Genomic DNA, 20,099 nt, shown 5'->3' with positions numbered 1-20,099 from the left:
TTGCAAACTAACACGGTCAGCCATTTATAGGGTGTCAAAAGTTTGACTCCCATAAATGGCCGACCGTTATTCTAATTTTAAAACATCTTTCTACCCATGTGCATTTTATAACAAGCTCTTACAAGCGGTTACAAACGCTTTTGAAAGACCAACTCGACCGATCCAAGGCAACGTGTTCGTTTAACATTACATATAAGTATCCAAGCTACAGTTATACACTAATGGCAGGAGTCTCATCTATGTACTTATTATGTAGTGGAATAAAAACTAACAATCTGACTTGTTTTTTCCTCAATTAATAATTTCGATCACTACAAAAATATTCCCTTTTTAGTTTAAGACAAATTATTTGAAATTTCCGTACGTAACACCAGTAACATACTGTACTCAAGTTGAACAAATAACCAAAACATCACGAGTAAAAGTTCTTTAAAAGGCAAGCTAATGTAGGAGATTGAAAACATTATAACCCAATGCTAAAACTGTAGTAAAATGACAAAACTTCTATCACATAACACTGCGGTCGAATCTGCACCCAGTTTAGTTCACAACTATCGAAAAATGAAATTTTAAAAAGCAGTAAGAAAAAAAAAGGAACAATTTTTCATTATCAGTCGCATAACAGTTCTTCAAAAGAACTTTGATCACGATGATGTACAAAACTGAAATCATGGTTTAAATTAAAAACTACAATAGTATAAAAGTATTCAATAAATAATGGAGATCATGTCTTCCTGGCCGATATTTTTCATAGTCTGGAGAACAATTAAAGGGGGAAGTAGGTCCGCCTCTTTTCTCAGTTCAGAAAATTGTTGAAATTCAGCAACGCGTTCTATTTCTTTCTAAGAAAAATTTTCTTCTCAACAAAATACCAAAGGATTCTGAAAGAAAACACCTTTTTGGAATGGCTGTCATTTAACAAATAATCGTAGCCATTGGTGGAAGCAGTGCCAACCCTGTGTAGTTGCTTGGAAGTCCTGCACATTTCCTATAATTGCAAATTGGACCCAAATTGGAGCAGACGTAGGTAACAAATGGCGCCAGCCCGATTTCATAAAAGCTGGTAGGCAGAAAAACATTGTTAAGTTATTAACGAGCCAAAACAGTAAGATCCCCACAGCTGGTTTAACACAGCAGCTTTCATTTTATGCTAATCAGCCTTAATACAAGAATAGCCCCCAATTTCATACAATCTGTAAGCACTAAAATTTACTAAGCACAGCACAGTATTGCTAAGAAGAAACAGGTTACCAGCCCGAATTACATTAGGTTTGCATTGTTAAGGCTGGTGCCCAACTCAATTTTTGCTTATCAAGAAATTTGTCTTCTGCTGAACAGCTTTATGAAATTGGGCCACGGTCCAATTAGTACAATCTTGGACAGGCTCGTATGTATTTGTTTGATGTTTACTTCATTCAAATTAGTAGATCGTGTTAAACGCCGGTCCGGGGATGATGCTAATATCCGCAAACGTGCTTTGCTGTTGAACCTCAATAGCTTGTTGTTTCTTGAGAACGAGTAGAGTATAGAACTTAGCGGCGACTTGTTTGCGATTCTGCTTCCTGGTAAGCTCGAAGAAGGTTAACGTGTCTTCTTTCATGAAGCGGCTACGGAGTGTTGTCAGCATTTGATGAGCACGCTTGTTTAAGATCCTCTCTTCTCTCTCTTCAGTGTTCTCACCCTCACGCTCCTCGATCTGAGACAACACAAAACAGACACTTTTATAGTATTGTCGCATTCATGAAACAAAAGCACAGTGGCTTAATCTAGAAACCCCAAATAATAAACCACCAGAAAAAAAATTGGGGAAAATATGTTTGACACTTATGTTCTTTTTCTGTTTAATATCTTTGCTTTTCTCAAGGGGAATGTATATTACTCTCAAAATGAATGGCAATAAAATCTTTTGGTTAGAAGCCCACATCAGTGTTTGATTGTATGAAGCATTTTGAGAAACCTTCCACTTTGAAGTAATGTGGTTATGGATAAAGTGATCAGTTTTTAAACCCCCAAAATTTGAATCTGAGAAGCATTACTGGAATCTCAGATCGTGTATTCCTAGTAGCGGTTTTTGTCCCTGTGCGGACATAACCGCTCCCGATTTTCGGTGACCACCTTTTGAAGTGAAATTTTCACTTTGAATGTGTATACATGTACATCTATTTTATTGTATACATCTACTTTAAATAGGATTAAAGCAGTCAAACGATTCAAAAACCAACTGTATACTTTGCCTTTAAAGAGGCTGTGCACAATTTGCAAACAGCTGAAAATGTCATCTGTCTGTTCTTTTCAGTGGCAACATTTTACCTGTTTTGGGTCAATTCCCCTCATATTAACTTTGGGTAAAACACACAATAACAACAAGAGCGGGACTTGAGTCTTCAACCTCCGAATTAAGACCCTTACCTCTTCTTCTTCTTCCTCTTCTTCTTGGGATTGTTGAGGTCCGACAGACTGAGGCATGACTGATGGAATATCATAATCATCATCGTACTCCGGACCGAAGAGATCATCCCCAGCATCGTAATCATCCTCACCGCTGGAAACAGAGGCTCTTCTGACTGACATCAATGATAGATCAGGAAGCTTAGATGTACTGGCCTCACGTTGGGCTCGTGCTTGTTGGTCCTCTACTAGGGTGGAATCTTGCTCTGGTACTGCAACACCTTGGAGTTAGAAAACAGGAAATGATAAATGTATGATTCCTTTTGTTTTTGCGAGAGAGAGAGATCGCCTAACACCCGTTTTAGACAGACGCTCCAGAGTCAAGCCGAACCAAATTCTAAGTACATGAAAAGTTTGGCGTCTGAAACAGTTAGGAGCCGCTGGACGCGCTAGCAGTCGTAAGATCGACTTTTGTAGACGTCGATCGACTTTTGTAGACGTCGATCTTGTCATGAGTGGAGCAAATGTAAATGTTATGTTAAGTTGGCCTGTCTGACCTATAGTGGCTCCTAATCTGTTTGATTAGGCGCGACTCTGGCCAGCCTGTCTGAAATGGGTGTAACATCACAAGGCCACGGTCGGCCACTTCAAGGTGAGGGCTACACTAAACTGTCACCAGGGCACGTTTCCACCTACTCCTAGGGCTAAAAAAGGTTTATCCCCCTTCTAAGTCCGAAAGGATGTAGGCATGGGTATCATCCACTGGGAGCCTGGCTGCTAGAGCAGAATGCACTACTTTCACAACTTTTTACGAATCAATTGAGGTTAAGTGCCTTGCTAAAGGACACAAGTATCACAACCGGGAGTCGAACCCACACTCCGCTGAACAGAAACACCAGAGCTTGAGTTCAGCGCTTTTATCCGCTCTGCCACGAACTTGAATTTCAGAAATCAATAAAGGAATTATTTTATTTATTAAATTCCTTACTTTGTGAAAGAGGGTCATCTCTCATTCTCTCTGGTTCTTCCAAGTCTAAGAAATCTTCTTGGTGAGTACGTAGATCCTTAGGGATGTCAGGCGTCAGGTTCTTGGTGAAGATCTGAAATGTACAACAACAATTATATTAAATTTAAAAGTTGGTTATGTTTAAACATGTATGTTTCTCAAAATATACATCCATATATTATATTAAGTTTGCTGTAACATCATGCATAAATCTACGTGCTGGGTAGATTATGTTTTTATTTAGAACTCGGTAGTGAAGTTATAACAAGAAGTGAATATTATCAATTACAACTTGAGCGCGAGTGGCATACGGAACACTATACTTCTGCGTACAATATCCAACAAGGTCGTATGCCGAGTTGGATGTGGGATGCAGACGCGCTATAGTTTTCCGTATTCCACGAGTGCGCGTGTGATAAAAAATTTATCTTCAAGCAAACTTGGAGAGCAGTCAAAACACACAGGACGCAGGGCCCTGCAATATAGGTTTATATCAAACTCTTGGATCGATCAATCAGAATCAAGGATTCAAGCGTATTTGAAGATTAAAAGCAAGACAAGTTCTCATAAGAACATGATCTACCCAGCAAGTAGATATACACATGGTGTTACGTTCTTCTATTTCGAGTAGTGTCCTCGGTCAATGATATTACGGCTGAGGTTTCTCCAGGTCTTCCTGTCCCCCATGCATGTGGACACTTCCCCAGCTGTCACAAATCCAGTGTCCTTTTTCAGCAGATCGACATACCAAATATATCTTGTTACTTCACTATGCAATCCCTCTAATCCCATATATAAACATCCAGCCGTCGATTTCACCAAACTCTTCCTAACTTAGGATTAATCTTAGGACTTAGGACATGTAGGACGGGTTCAGTTCCGTATCCAAATACGTAGGACGAATTGAACCCATCCTAAGTTAGGACGGGTTACCCGTCCTACTCCTAGAGTTTTGTGAAATCGGCCGCTGGGTTGATACTTTAGTGATGTGATGGAAAAGTAGGCCCCATGCTCCTGGGCCAAATTTCATGGAGCTGCTTAAGCACAAAATTGTGCTTAAGCAAACAAAATCCTTGCTTAGTAAAATAAGATTACCGGCCAAGACTCCACTCAATTAATATGCTAAGTAAACAACAGCTAAATTCCAGTCACAAGCAATGTATATGGCATGAAATTTTGGGCAGTAACATGTGTAAAATGAGTAAGCTATTTTCATGCTTAAGCTACAAAAGGTCGCTACAAAAGTTAAGGGCAAACCTTGTGCTCTGCCAAAGGTAGCAGGGCTGAAATGGACTAAAATGGACTAATCAAAAACGTGTGTGTAAAAATAAAACAAATGCGCAATCAAACAGCTAATAAACAACATAGGAGTGCGAATCTCACCTTGATAATGTGATCCGCATTAGAATGCCTGCCAGGTAGACCAAACAACTTCTCTGCCCCACCGGTCTCTTTCCATAACATCAACTTCTTGGTAGGCGGAGCAAGGTCAAGGGTCGATACAATGTCCGATGTGTCTTTCAATTGGGATTTGATAAGATCGCCTGCAAGCTCTTTGATTTCATCAACGACGAGCTTACGTTTGCGCCGTTGCCTCGTTTCTTTGACACCAGCTGTAAACACAATTACCAAAACAAAGGATATGTTAACATACAACGGAGATATTTCAATAGATTATAAATTTGCAACGGGATAAAGAATAATCATTTTGGTTTCACCCATAAAGACAGATGTGTGTTAGCACTCGGTACTTGCCCGAGTTCCGCGAAAAAAAGTCACAGGCAAATTAATTGGGTGGGATTCGAACCCACGACCTTTACAAATCTAGAGCAGTGTCTTACCAACTAGACCAGCCTGACTGCTCGGCGGATTCGAACCAACGACCTCTGCGATTCTAGAGCAGTGTCTTATCAACTAGACCACCGAGATTGCTCAGTAGCTAGAGGCAGTTTGAATCCTATATAGCACCTATCTAGCAACAAGACTTACCAGTAATATCAATAGGTTCCAATGCAAAAGCTTCTTCTTCATTAGGTACAAGTGTTGTTTGATCAGCTGGTGCTTGATGCTCTGTCATCTCAGCTGGCTGTGGTTCTTGCTCTGTAACTAAACACACACAAAAGCACACCAATAGAAATTCCATCAATGAGTATGAATACATGTACAATTAATAGCAATAGTTTCAGAATCCAATACTAAATGCATTTCCCTATCACAACTGGCAACTAGATGCTCAGCCCTTGCTACATGCCGTATCCATACCTCTCGTCATAGGCCTGGAATTACACGCAGGCACAGAGACCATGGCCTCTGATGCCCCCGGGCTTGGCTTTGGTGCCCCTTAAAAAGTTTCCCATTGACTTTAAGATTTTCAAATGGAACTGCCCATTGCAAAATGAAAATGGCCTTGCCCTGTCAAAGGTAAAACTCAGGCCTGTCGTCACAAACACCTGGTAGTGATGTATTTAGAACAACACTGATTGGCTCCCAAGGGCAACTTCTTTGTGTGCACGCTTGTTGAAAACGTTTGAGCGTTTGTTTGGTGCTTGTTTGTAGGACGCTTAGTACGCGTGTTTAAAAATCGAGGTATTTTGGCATGATTCCTTTTCAAATGAATCATGTTTTTTTTACACGGTCACCGGAAACTGCATACAGTTAGACATATCACAAGATCAAATAAGAATGAGAGGGGACCAGTTGCTCTTTGACTTTATGCCTCATTTGCGCGTTAGCATACTTAAGAATACGCGTAGAGTGGATCGGCCACAGTTAAATGTGCTAGATTCTAAAAAAGCAAAACACATTGCTGCATTGCGCATTTGGAGTGCGGTGCATTGCGTTGGTTCACACAGCAGTGATGCAAGTTTGTTGCGTTATTCATGTAGGTACTGTTGCTAGCAAGGCCCAATTTCATTAAGCTGTTAAGCTAAAGAAAAAACGCTGAGCTAATTTCTATGCAAAAAAAGAGCTGGGCACCAGTTGCAACAATGTAAACTCTATGGGTTTTTGGCTGGGAGCCAGTTTCTGATAAGCAAGATTTTACTGTGGTTCTAAACAAATTTGTATGCCTACATGCTACATGAAATTGGGCCCAGTTCCTAGTGTTTTCAGCTTGAGACCCCTTCCAATGTCCTCCTCTAGTTTAGTTATCTGTGAAATTGCATAATGTTGGTAGGATAGTTCCAATGAATAAGGGGATCGATCTTGTCTCAGGTTTGATCTATCTCGGGATCCTACTGATGATTTGATTTGATTCAACTGATCAAACGTTAAGTGATTTTCAATCTCACCTTTATCAGGATGAAGCTGCACTGGTGTTTGTTTATCTCTTGCATCACTATCTGTTCCCATGGAAACCTCAGCAGCTTGTAGCTCCGGATGCTCATCGAATAAACCTCCTCCAGTCTCCATGAACCCACCACCTAAACATCAAACAACATCAGTTTATCATTCACACTCAACAGTCTCAACAAGTGGCACAACTAGATTACCTCTACCCAGGCATGATAACTAGTCCTTGAAAAAAAGTAGGAATATTTTATTGAGTACAAGCGCTTACCTATATACCTTTATCATGCTGCCTCCACCTTAGTCATGTTCCTCGTATCGAATAACATTAATGCATGCAAATAATCATCTTGCAATTAGGAACCAGACTAGTTTGTTCTTCCAGCCGCGGTTTGGAAACATTGATATCAATGGGAGAAATTCACGATGGCTGCACCATGATAAATGTCTATAGACTGATCCCAGGCACGCAAGTACCACAAACTGGGATGCTGACAAGGTTTTGTACACAAAGACATGGACAAGCTGTCGTTTTAAAAGGGTCACCAGTAGGAGCCAAGATACAATGCTGCTGCAAAATATTGACAACATTGTAACAGTTAAAACATAACTCTGAAAAGCTTTCTTTAAATTAATGTTTCATTCAAGTGAACAAACAGGCTTATCTCAACCATCTTTGGAAAAATTATTTTTTAAAGAACACATCAAAAGTAGAACACATTGACCTTGTGATGAATCTTGAGAGAAACTAAATACTAGTTTCATTGTATGTCAAAAACAGGCCTTGAACTTCCTTCTTGAAGAGAACAGCAACTTTCCTCCTATAAGGGGAACTTCTATGAGGAAAGTGTCAAACTTTGCATCTTAGGGAACCAATGCAAAAGCACAGGGCACCGTTGCAATAGAATTATATGATGCCGCCTCCATCTTGGTCATGCTCCCTGTTTCCAATAACAGTAAATGAATGCTAACATTCATTGCGCATGGCACCAGACTATTATTTCATCTAGCCTCAGTTTGGTTACAATGAGTTGGAATGGAGTAAAATCAAGATGACCTCACCGTCACAAAGGTATATTGCTGTGGGTGCCATGAGTAATTTTGAGGCATGCTAATCACTCTGTACATTTCCAGGTTCTGAAGAGAAAAAACAAAACAGAATAAGAAGACTCACCTAACAGTCCTTCTCCCATGACCATATCACCACCAAACCCATCATCTTTCATTGGTTCATCCAGACCCAAGTCCATAGGTTTCTCTAATGATGTATCCAGCGATGTGTCTTTCCTTTTCTCTACATCACTAAGGAGATGGGATTCATCCCTAGATGCTTTGTACATAGACTCCTCTTGCTGCTGAGCATCTCGCATTATCTCACGCTCATCAAAACCAAGATCACCTGTTTAGTCATAAAGTAAACTCATTGAGCATACACTTTTTTTCACTGAGATTAAAGATTAAAAATATTTATTGTTGTGATAAAAAAACATGAAATTTGTGGGATGTGAGTGATGACAGAAACGCAGTTTCTTTAATTTAATTTATGCAATATTATACAAATAATGAGTGTTTATGAGTGCAATGGTGCGAATATGTTCATGAGTTGAAAGATGGAATGTTCTATTCAACAAGGCTGAGCTGAGTTGAATGGAACGTTTCATCTTTCAACGAATGAACAGATTTGCACTATTGCACGAATGAAAAACATTCATTATTTGTTTTATATAACATCCAAGTATATCTTTGCCATTTTGATTTGAGCATACAACTTTAAAAATAAACAAAGCGTAGGCCTACAATTTCTAACTATGAAATTACACCCGTTTCTTTTGGGTCGGCCTGTTTGACAATGTGCGTTCTGTACAGTTAATTTGAGACAGGCAGTTGGCAAATGCTAGTATATGCCTTGTAGTACCACTGCTGCGTAACCAAAGACACGCACAGGCAGTGATGTTTTTTGCTGAGTGACGTAGTGTGCAATAGTACTTTTATTTGCTAACACGTGACGGACAATCCTCCAATCAAATGGCAAGGATCTGCTTGGGTGTTATATAAAAATATTTATTGCATTCCAGAGCTTTGTAGTTTCCTTTTTAATATTTGATATCAGAGCAAAGCAATGTCTCTTGAAAACAACATTAATGATAAACTTACATGTACTCTCAAAATGAATGTTGGCATGTAAAATAAACTGATGACTAGCTTGGATTCATCAAAAGGAAGACATAACAAAATAATACACATCTTTAAAATTAACGAAAGACCTGGGCCCAATTTCATAAAGCTGTTTAGCAGAACTTACATGTACTGCTTGACAAAGTCATTTGACAACCAAAAAATTAGTGGGACACCAGTCGCAACCACTGAAACTTTACAGAATGTTGGCTGGTTACCTGTTTTTGCTAAGCAAGATTTCCCTTTAGCTTAGCAGGTGTTTGTTATTAGCAGGCATTATGGAATTGGGGCTGGTGTACTTACCAAAGCCATCATCCTGTGCTAGCGTAATAGATCCGAGATCTTCCTTCATTGTTATCTCTTCCACTCGGCTCTGATTCAATGTGAATTGCTTCTGCACCTCCGCATCACTGTCAAAGATAATCATTGGGTAAGGGTTAATAATGGTCTTTACATGACAAATGTGTAGACCCCCTTGCATATGATGTCACGGTCTCTAAACAGCGGCCCTCACTGCGACGCAATGAGTCAGATCAAATGACGATAGAGCTGCTCTTAGTGCGAACAAACATGTGCGTGACTAAATGCAACTTGCAAGCAGCTTTGAACCTAATGTAAGGGGTCTATAACAGTACCCTTTGGACACCCTTTTAAAAATACGTACACCCTGTTGTATGTATGTCATTTAAAACAAGAAGTTTTTAAGTGAACAAGTTTTTAAATTTCCTACAAATTTGAACATTCTTTTACCAAATCCTGGCTAAAACCTTGCAAGAGAGACTTGTGGTGACGCCATGTAAATAATAATTTGATACTCCAGTTTTTAGAAGGAAGTATTTAATCTTACTTGAGGTCAGGCACCGATGTGTCAAAGTCGTGGAAGACCTCTGGCAATGTGATAGCAGTAAACGCAGCCTCACGGTTCTCCTCTGGCAGATCGACCACTCCAGGCCTGAAGGCCATCTTGATTTTAACGAAGGCTTCATTACAGTCTGCTAGTAGATACTTGGCTTTACGGCTGTGGATACGTACCACACCGAGCAGCAGATGACCGGATGTTCTTAAAGCCATTTTCACCTTTATACATAATGCAACAAAGTATTATCAGCAGGGTTCAGTTTCATTGACCTAAGAAGCAGAAAATTCTGCTTGCAAATCGCTTTATGAAATTGGGCCAAGGGTTAAAAATACCCATTTGGCAAAAGGACGGATTCAAAAGGACTGAGGGATGTAGGCACAAAAAAAATTGCTTTTAACTGGGTCAGGCAGTGTAATCATATACAGGTGACATAGAGGGAGCCATTTCTCACAATATACTATCAACAGCTCTCCGCTGCTCACTGCCAAGTAAGGTTGTATGTTAACAATTATTTTGAGCAGTTACAAATAGTGTCCAGTGCCTGTTAAGCCTGGAAAAAGGATTCAAACAAACACAGCACAGATAAAAGAAATTCTAGATCAACAATTCATCGGTAAATTGATAAATTTAGTACCTTTGGGTGAATAATACTGTCCACACATGACGGCACGTTGGTCTCAAATACATGAGCCTTGGTTAACTTCTTGTCCCAATGAGCAGCCAGCCATATCCTGGCTAATGGGCCTTTCTTGCTTAGCACAAAATGTGCATAAAACATAGTGCACGGGTGAGGTACCTACTGCTTGTACACCAGTCCTGTTGGTTAATAAAAAATAATTAAAATATTGTTATAAATCCAGACAATTGGTTAAGTCATACTTGGCCGCGGCTCGGCAGGTCGTCAATTCAATTGGCTGATACCTACAGTTCAGCGCTTGGCGACCAAAAAATAAAGCGTTGAACATATCAGGAAGTCACAAAATGGCGATGTGACAGGTTCTAAATAGAACCTGGGAAATTTGTGGCTGTTTCGCTCCGGGATCTGGTAAGTTTTTGTCATTTTTTTCAAAATATTTTCTCAAACTGTGCTTTTGAGTGTTATTCATTAGACATTGAGGATTAAGGTCGTGTTCATAGATTTTGTGTCATGATTTTCGAAAGTGGTAAAAATTTAGCAAATCTGTGGACTAGCTGTCAAAATTGTACCTGTTTGACCATTTCGCCTGCACAGGTTGCGCATGCTTCGTAACCCTCCGGCTCTGGCGTCAACAGGAGGGTTACGTTATCGCAATCCAACACGTACAATTTGGACAGATAGTCACCAGATTTGCCCAATTTTTACCCCATTGTTGGTCAAGTTTTTGTCCTTTTTCTTAAAAACATTTCCTCAATGGTGTTTTGAATTGAGTGTAATGAAAGGATGCATTTTAATTTAGACATTGTAACTGAGGATCAAGCTTGTGCCCTTAGAATTTGTGTCATTGCTTTTGAAAGCGGTAAAAATGGGGCAAACCTTGTGATAGCTTAGTTGCGATAACGTAACCCTCCTCCCGACGGCCGCACAGGCCGGAGGGTTACGAAGCTCCCGCAATGTCATGTGTGCAGGGCGAAATGGTTAAAAACGTACAATTTCGACAGCTAGTCAGCAGATTTGCTCCATTTTTACCACTTTTGAAAATCATAACACAAATTCTAGGAACACGAACTTGATCCTCAATGTCTAATGAATCCTACTATATCACTCAAAACACCATTGAGGAAATAATTTGAAGAAAAAGGACAAAAACTTACCAGATTCCCGAGCGAAAGAGTAAAAAATGTCCCAGGTTGAAAATTCGAATCTGAGGGGGCGGAGCTTCGGCTGTGTGTGCACGTCACCGGGGTCAACAACTCAGCGCTGCGTGTGGTGCATTGTGTATCCCGGAAACTGTGCAGCTGTAGTCTTGGTTCCAAGACCATTGGTGTTACGCGGTCACACACGCGACCAATGTTCCGATCTATGCACACGGCAAAAAGTGTACACGCTTGTAATAATCAAATGTTAGTGGGCGCTCTGTTTCTCTGATTTCCGCATCTCACCGCGTGTACAAGACTACGGCTGCACACAGTCTAGTTTATTGCTCCATGGTTGCAGGGATACAGAATGCACCACACGCAGCGCTGAGTCCATGACGTGCACAAACAGCCGAAGCTCCGCCCCCCTCAGATTCAAATTTTCAACCTGGGACATTCGCTCGGGGATCTGGTATGTTTTGGTAATTTTCTTCAATTTATTTCCTCGATGGTGTTTTGAGTGATATGGTAGGATTCATTAGACATTGAGGATCAAGTTCGTGTTCCTAAAATTGGTGTCATGATTTTCAAAAATAATGAAAATGGAGCAAACCTCCTGACTAGCTGTCGAAATTGTGTGTTTTTAACCATTTCGCCCTGCACACATGACACTGCGGGAGCTTCGTAACCCTCCGGCCTGGCGGCCGTCGGGAGGAGGGTTACGTTATCGCAACGAACTAGTGACTAGCTCAGCTGTCGAAATTGTACATGTGTTGGCAGGTTGGACCAAGTTCCTGTTGCCGTTCGAAAGTACCTCGTATCGTAATATTAAAAACAAATGGTTACGTTATCGAGTATTATCGCAACTACGCCTTACGGAAAGTTATCATTTACAACTGGAATGACAAACAAAAATAATGAATAATTATAATGAAAAATAGATGACCATGATAATAAATAAAATCATGAAAATTGAAAAACAAAAAATTAAATAACAAACATTTAATTTTTAAATTTAATATTTTTCGATAGGCCTATTATAAACTATAAAACAAAAATATATAGGCTAGGGCCTAGGCCTATTTCTTTCTAATAATTGTGACACTTTTCAGCCAAGAAAAAAGGTTGTACACACTTTTATTTACAGGCACGGAAATGTCTCCAAAAACTACTCCCACCAGCAAAACGATTAGTTTACGCACAATTTGAGCGCGGGTATAAATTGATTTTAAACAAGTAAAATTGGTTTCCTCCAAAAAACAGCTGTATCCTCCTATTTTCTATTTAATTTAGATTCAAGATAATCCAAACTTACCTAATAAACGATGAAATAAACCTCCCGTTGGTACAAGTAATTGCAAATTCAGCCAACAAACCAAATTCATTTAATTAAAATGTAACATTCGTGCAGAAAAATTGCTTCTTGGCCGTACACATTCGTCTCTGTACACACGTAAATTTAGCAGTAATTTACGTGTAGTTCATGCATGTCATGTATTTTGTGCTTTCGAAGTCAAGTCGCCGATCCGACGCTACGCACACATTTGGACGATAGTTACAAGGAGTAAGAAAAACACACTTAAAGAAATAGATAATTGTGAGAAAAATAATACTTAAATTCAAATTAAATGGATGAAGCAGTAGCCAAAAACTGTTTTTCAATAATTTTTTCAAAAATTAATGTTATTGTTCTTGAGAATTAAACGATTTCCATACCTCCTTCCAGGTATCGTCTTCTGATATATACCAAACGTTTTGGACTGGTAATAAAAAATTTGACCGCCTAAATAAGGCGTCGTCAATTTCCCGCCTGAAATATCTAACTACGCCATTTGAAGACATAAAAAGTAGTTCCCCGTCTCTGGAAGCGGTGCGCAAAAAAATGTTTGATTGATTGATTGATTGGTTGAATGGTTGATTTTTAAAACTTGATGACAAGCTCTCTAGAAAAGATGATTGAACCACTGCCTTATAGCCAATGTCCTTGGGTCCTGTCGAGTCCACGACTTCGGCTTAGGCTCTGGCTCCGGCTATGGTTTTGAAATAGCTTTATAAGTGTTGCAAAAATTGAGTGGCGACTATTATCAGTAGGATTTCAAAGGATTTTACAACCGATCGAGTTGGTCTAGTGAAATTGTTTGCCTCTAGACTCCAGGCGGGGTCTACAATTGGTTACAACTAAGATTTTCAAAATTTGATGGGGGACGCGGAAATTCATCAGTAGGATGAAGTGGTAGAACTGTTTGCCTCCGGAATCGGAGGTCCTTGGTTCAAATCCAAGGTGGGGTCTACAAAGTTTTTGATACAACTTAGATTTCAAGGTTTGATGGGGGACGGAAACATTATCGTAGGATTTTTCCATTATTTTTCAACTGATCAAATTGGTCTAGTGGTAGAACTAATTTCCTCCGGAGTTGGAGGTCCTTGGTTCAAATCCCAGGTGGGGTCTACAAAGTTTTTGTTACAACTTCAAAGTTTGATGGGGGACAGAAATTTATCAGTAGGATTTATCCATTATTTTTCAACTGACCAAGTTGGTCTAGTGAAAGAACTAATGCCTCGTAGTCAGAGGTCCGTGGTTCAAATCCCAGGTGGGGTCTACAAAGTTTTTGTTACAACTTCAAAGTTTGATGGGGGACGGAAATTTGTCAGTAGGATTTTTCCATTAAATTTCAACTGATCAAGTTGGTCTAGTGGTAGAACTAATTGCCTCTGGAGTCCGAGGTCCATGGTTCAAATCCCCAGGTTGGGTCTACAAGGTTTTGTTACAACTTACATTTCAAAGTTTAATGGGGGACGGAAATTTATCAGTAGGATTTTCCAATTATTTTTCAACTGATCAAGTTGGTCTAGTGGTAGAACTAATTGCCTCCGGAGTTGGAGGTCCTTGGTTCAAATCCAAGATGGGGTCTACAAAGTTTTTGTTACAACTTCAAAGTTTGATGGGGACGGAAATTTATCAGTAGGATTTTTCCATTATTTTTCAACTGATCAAGTTGGTCTAGTGGTAGAACTAATTGCCTCAGAAGTCGGAGGTCCTTGGTTCAAATCCCAAGTGGGGTCTACAAAGTTTTTGTTACAACTTCAAAGTTTGATGGGGGACAGAAATTTATCAGTAGGATTTTTCCATTAAATTTCAACTGATCAAGTTGGTCTAGTGGTAGAACTAATTGCCTCCGAAGTCGGAGGTCCTTGGTTCAAATCCCAGGTGGGGTCTACAAAGTTTTTGTTACAACTTCAAAGTTTGATGGGGACGGAAATTTATCAGTAGGATTTTTCCATTAAATTTCAACTGATCAAGTTGGTCTAGTGGTAGAACTAATTGCCTCCGGAGTCGGAGGTCCTTGGTTCAAATCCCAGGTGGGGTCTACAAAGTTTTTGTTACAACTTCAAAGTTTGATGGGGGTCAAAATTTATCAGTAGGATTTTTCCATTATTTTTCAACTGATCAAGTTGGTCTAGTGGTAGAACTAATTGCCTCCGAAGTCGGAGGTCCTTGGTTCAAATCCCAAGTGGGGTCTACAAAGTTTTTGTTACAACTTCAAAGTTTGATGGGGGACAGAAATTTATCAGTAGGATTTTTCCATTAAATTTCAACTGATCAAGTTGGTCTAGTGGTAGAACTAATTGCCTCCGAAGTCGGAGGTCCTTGGTTCAAATCCCAAGTGGGGTCTACAAAGTTTTTGTTACAACTTCAAAGTTTGATGGGGGACGGAAATTTATCAGTAGGATTTTTCCATTAAATTTCAACTGATCTAGTTGGTCTAGTGGTAGAACTAATTGCCTCCGGAGTCGGAGGTCCTTGGTTCAAATCGCAGGTGGGGTCTACAAAGTTTTTGTTACAACTTCAAAGTTTGATGGGGGACAGAAATTTATCAGTAGGATTTTTCCATTAAATTTCAACTGATCAAGTTGGTCTAGTGGTAGAACTCATTTCCTCCGGAGTCGGATGTCCTTGGTTCAAGCCCCAGGTGTGGTCTACAAAGTTTTTGTTACAACTTCAAAGTTTGATGGGGACGGAAATTTATCAGTAGGATTTTTCCATTATTTTTCAACTGATCAAGTTGGTCTAGTGGTAGAACTAATTGCCTCCGAGGTCGGGGGTCCTTGGTTCAAATCCCAAGTGGGGTCTACAAAGTTTTTGTTACAACTTCAAAGTTTGATGGGGGACGGAAATTTATCAGTAGGATTTTTCCATTAAATTTCAACTGATCAAGTTGGTCTAGTGGTAGAACTAATTGCCTCCGAAGTCGGAGGTCCTTGGTTCAAATCCCAGGTGGGGTCTACAAAGTTTTTGTTACAACTTCAAAGTTTGATGGGGGACATAATTTATCAATAGGATTTTTCCATTAAATTTCAACTGATCAAGTTGGTCTAGTGATAGAACTAATTGCCTCCGGAGTCGGAGGTCCTTGGTTCAAATCCCAGGTGGCGTCTACAAAGTTTTTGTTACAACTTCAAAGTTTGATGGGGGACAGAAATTTATCAGTAGGATTTTTCCATTAAATTTCAACTGATCAAGTTGGTCTAGTGGTAGAACTAATTGCCTCCGAGTCGGAGGTCCTTGGTTCAAATCGCAGGTGGGGTCTACAAAGTTTTTGTTACAACTTCAAAGTATGATGGGGGACAGAAATTTATCAGTAGGATTTTTCCATTAAATTTCAACTGATCAAGTTGGTCTAGTGGTAGAACTAATTTCCTCCGGAGTCGGATGTCCTTGGTTCAAATCCCAGGTGTGGTCTACAAAGTTTTTGTTACAACTTCAAAGTTTGATGGGGACGGAAATTTATCAGTAGGATTTTTCCATTATTTTTCAACTGATCAAGTTGGTCTAGTGGTAGAACTAATTGCCTCCGAAGTCGGAGGTCCTTGGTTCAAATCCCAGGTGGGGTCTACAAAGTTTTTGTTACAACTTCAAAGTTTGATGGGGGACATAATTTATCAATAGGATTTTTCCATTAAATTTCAACTGATCAAGTTGGTCTAGTGATAGAACTAATTGCCTCCGGAGTCGGAGGTCCTTGGTTCAAATCCCAGGTGGCGTCTACAAAGTTTTTGTTACAACTTCAAAGTTTGATGGGGCGGGAAAATTATCAGTAGGATTTTTCCATTATTTTTCAACTGATCAAGTTGGTCTAGTGGTAGAACTAATTGCCTCCGAAGTCGGAGGTCCTTGGTTCAAATCCCAAGTGGGGTCTACAAAGTTTTTGTTACAACTTCAAAGTTTGATGGGGGACAGAAATTTATCAGTAGGATTTTTCCATTATTTTCAACTGATCAAGTTGGTCTAGTGGTAGAACTAATTGCCTCCGAAGTCGGAGGTCCTTGGTTCAAATCCAATGTGGGGTCTACAAAGTTTTTGTTACAACTTCAAAGTTTGATGGGGGCGGAAATTTATCAGTAGGATTTTTCAATTATTTTTCAACTGATCAAGTTGGTCTAGTGGTAGAACTAATTGCCTCCGGAGTCGGAGGTCCTTGGTTCAAATCCCAGGTGGGGTCTACAAAGTTTTTGTTACAACTTCAAAGTTTGATGGGGGACAGAAATTTATCAGTAGGATTTTTCCATTAAATTTCAACTGATCAAGTTGGTCTAGTGGTAGAGCTAATTGCCTCCGGAGTCGGAGGTCCTTGGTTCAAATCCAAGGTGGGGTCTACAAAGTTTTTGTTACAACTTCAAAGTTTGATGGGGGACAGAAATTTATCAGTAGGATTTTTCCATTAAATTTCAACTGATCAAGTTGGTCTAGTGGTAGAACTAATTGCCTCCGGAGTCGGAGGTCCTTGGTTCAAATCCCAGGTGGGGTCTACAATGTTTTTGTTACAACTTCAAAGTTTGATGGGGGACGGAAATTTATCAGTAGGATTTTTCCATTATTTTTCAACTGATCAAGTTGGTCTAGTGGTAGAACTAATTGCCTCCGAAGTCGGAGGTCCTTGGTTCAAATCCCAAGTGGGGTCTACAAAGTTTTTGTTACAACTTCAAAGTTTGATGGGGGACAGAAATTTATCAGTAGGATTTTTCCATTAATTTCAACTGATCAAGTTGGTCTAGTGGTAGAACTAATTGCCTCCGAAGTCGGAGGTCCTTGGTTCAAATCCCAAGTGGGGTCTACAAAGTTTTTGTTACAACTTCAAAGTTTGATGGGGGACAGAAATTTATCAGTAGGATTTTTCCATTAAATTTCAACTGATCAAGTTGGTCTAGTGGTAGAACTAATTGCCTCCGAAGTCGGAGGTCCTTGGTTCACATCCCAAGTGGGGTCTACAAAGTTTTTGTTACAACTTCAAAGTTTGATGGGGGACAGAAATTTATCAGTAGGATTTTTCCATTAAATTTCAACTGATCAAGTTGGTCTAGTGATAGAACTAATTGCCTCCGGAGTCGGAGGTCCTTGGTTCAAATCCCAGGTGGCGTCTACAAAGTTTTTGTTACAACTTCAAAGTTTGATGGGGACGAGAATTTATCAGTAGGATTTTTCCATTATTTTTCAACTGATCAAGTTGGTCTAGTGGTAGAACTAATTGCCTCCGAAGTCGGAGGTCCTTGGTTCAAATCCCAGGTGGGGTCTACAAAGTTTTTGTTACAACTTCAAAGTTTGATGGGGGCGGAAATTTATCAGTAGGATTTTTCCATTATTTTTCAACTGATCAAGTTGGTCTAGTGGTAGAACTAATTGCCTCCGGAGTCGGAGGTCCTTGGTTCAAATCCAAGGTGGGGTCTACAAAGTTTTTGTTACAACTTCAAAGTTTGATGGGGGACAGAAATTTATCAGTAGGATTTTTCCATTAAATTTCAACTGATCAAGTTGGTCTAGTGGTAGAACTAATTGCCTCCGGAGTCGGAGGTCCTTGGTTCAAATCCCAGGTGGGGTCTACAAAGTTTTTGTTACAACTTCAAAGTTTGATGGGGGCGGAAATTTATCAGTAGGATTTTTCCATTATTTTTCAACTGATCAAGTTGGTCTAGTGGTAGAACTAATTGCCTCCGGAGTCGGAGGTCCTTGGTTCAAATCCAAGGTGGGGTCTACAAAGTTTTTGTTACAACTTCAAAGTTTGATGGGGGACAGAAATTTATCAGTAGGATTTTTCCATTAAATTTCAACTGATCAAGTTGGTCTAGTGGTAGAACTAATTGCCTCCGGAGTCGGAGGTCCTTGGTTCAAATCCCAGGTGGGGTCTACAAAGATTTTGTTACAACTTCAAAGTTTGATGGGGGACGGAAATTTATCAGTAGGATTTTTCCATTATTTTTCAACTGATCAAGTTGGTCTAGTGGTAGAACTAATTGCCTCCGGAGTCGGAGGTCCTTGGTTCAAATCCCAAGGTGGGGTCTACAAAGTTTTTGTTACAACTTCAAAGTTTGATGGGGGACAGAAATTTATCAGTAGGATTTTTCCATTAAATTTCAACTGATCAAGTTGGTCTAGTGGTAGAACTAATTGCCTCCGGAGTCGGAGGTCCTTGGTTCAAATCCCAGGTGGGGTCTACAATGTTTTTGTTACAACTTCAAAGTTTGATGGGGGACAGAAATTTATCAGTAGGATTTTTCCATTAATTTCAACTGATCAAGTTGGTCTAGTGGTAGAACTAATTGCCTCCGGAGTCGGAGGTCCTTGGTTCAAATCCCAGGTGGGGTCTACAAAGTTTTTGTTACAACTTCAAAGTTTGATGGGGGCGGAAATTTATCAGTAGGATTTTTCCATTATTTTTCAACTGATCAAGTTGGTCTAGTGGTAGAACTAATTGCCTCCGAAGTCGGAGGTCCTTGGTTCAAATCCCAAGTGGGGTCTACAAAGTTTTTGTTACAACTTCAAAGTTTGATGGGGGACAGAAATTTATCAGTAGGATTTTTCCATTAAATTTCAACTGATCAAGTTGGTCTAGTGGTAGAACTAATTGCCTCCGAAGTCGGAGGTCCTTGGTTCAAATCCCAAGTGGGGTCTACAAAGTTTTTGTTACAACTTCAAAGTTTGATGGGGGACAGAAATTTATCAGTAGGATTTTTCCATTAATTTTCAACTGATCAAGTTGGTCTAGTGGTAGAACTAATTGCCTCCGAAGTCGGAGGTCCTTGGTTCAAATCCCAGGTGGGGTCTACAAAGTTTTTGTTACAACTTCAAAGTTTGATGGGGGACGGAAATTTATCAGTAGGATTTTTCCATTATTTTTCAACTGATCAAGTTGGTCTAGTGGTAGAACTAATTGCCTCCGGAGTCGGAGGTCCTTGGTTCAAATCCCAGGTAGGGTCTACAAAGTTTTTGTTACAACTTCAAAGTTTGATGGGGACGGAAATTTATCAGTAGGATTTTTCCATTATTTTTCAACTGATCAAGTTGGTCTAGTGGTAGAACTAATTGCCTCCGAAGTCGGAGGTCCTTGGTTCAAATCCCAAGTGGGGTCTACAAAGTTTTTGTTACAACTTCAAAGTTTGATGGGGGACAGAAATTTATCAGTAGGATTTTTCCATTAAATTTCAACTGATCAAGTTGGTCTAGTGGTAGAACTAATTGCCTCCGAAGTCGGAGGTCCTTGGTTCAAATCCCAGGTGGGGTCTACAACGTTTTTGTTACAACTTCAAAGTTTGATGGGGGACAGAAATTTATCAGTA

At 39.8% G+C, this 20,099-nt stretch overlaps 1 protein-coding gene across 1 annotated transcript; it reads right to left on the bottom strand.

Moving 5' to 3' along the window:
* Window positions 1-103: 103 nt before the first annotated feature.
* On the bottom strand, window positions 104-12,934 carry LOC117305743 (double-strand-break repair protein rad21 homolog). The gene is made up of 11 exons (XM_033790618.1): window positions 12,805-12,934; window positions 10,351-10,532; window positions 9,705-9,934; window positions 9,161-9,267; window positions 7,857-8,081; window positions 6,685-6,816; window positions 5,384-5,500; window positions 4,778-5,007; window positions 3,377-3,488; window positions 2,410-2,669; window positions 104-1,696 (listed from the first exon to the last, which is right to left on the bottom strand). Exons 2-11 carry the CDS (start codon window positions 10,492-10,494, stop codon window positions 1,421-1,423), a joined length of 1,833 nt encoding a protein of 610 aa, XP_033646509.1. The 5' UTR covers window positions 10,495-10,532; window positions 12,805-12,934; the 3' UTR covers window positions 104-1,420.
* Window positions 12,935-20,099: the final 7,165 nt, after the last annotated feature.

Source organism: Asterias rubens, unplaced genomic scaffold (assembly GCF_902459465.1).
Source record: "Asterias rubens unplaced genomic scaffold, eAstRub1.3, whole genome shotgun sequence".
Lineage (NCBI taxonomy): Eukaryota > Metazoa > Echinodermata > Asteroidea > Forcipulatida > Asteriidae > Asterias > Asterias rubens.
This window is presented reverse-complemented; position numbering and strand designations above follow the sequence as displayed.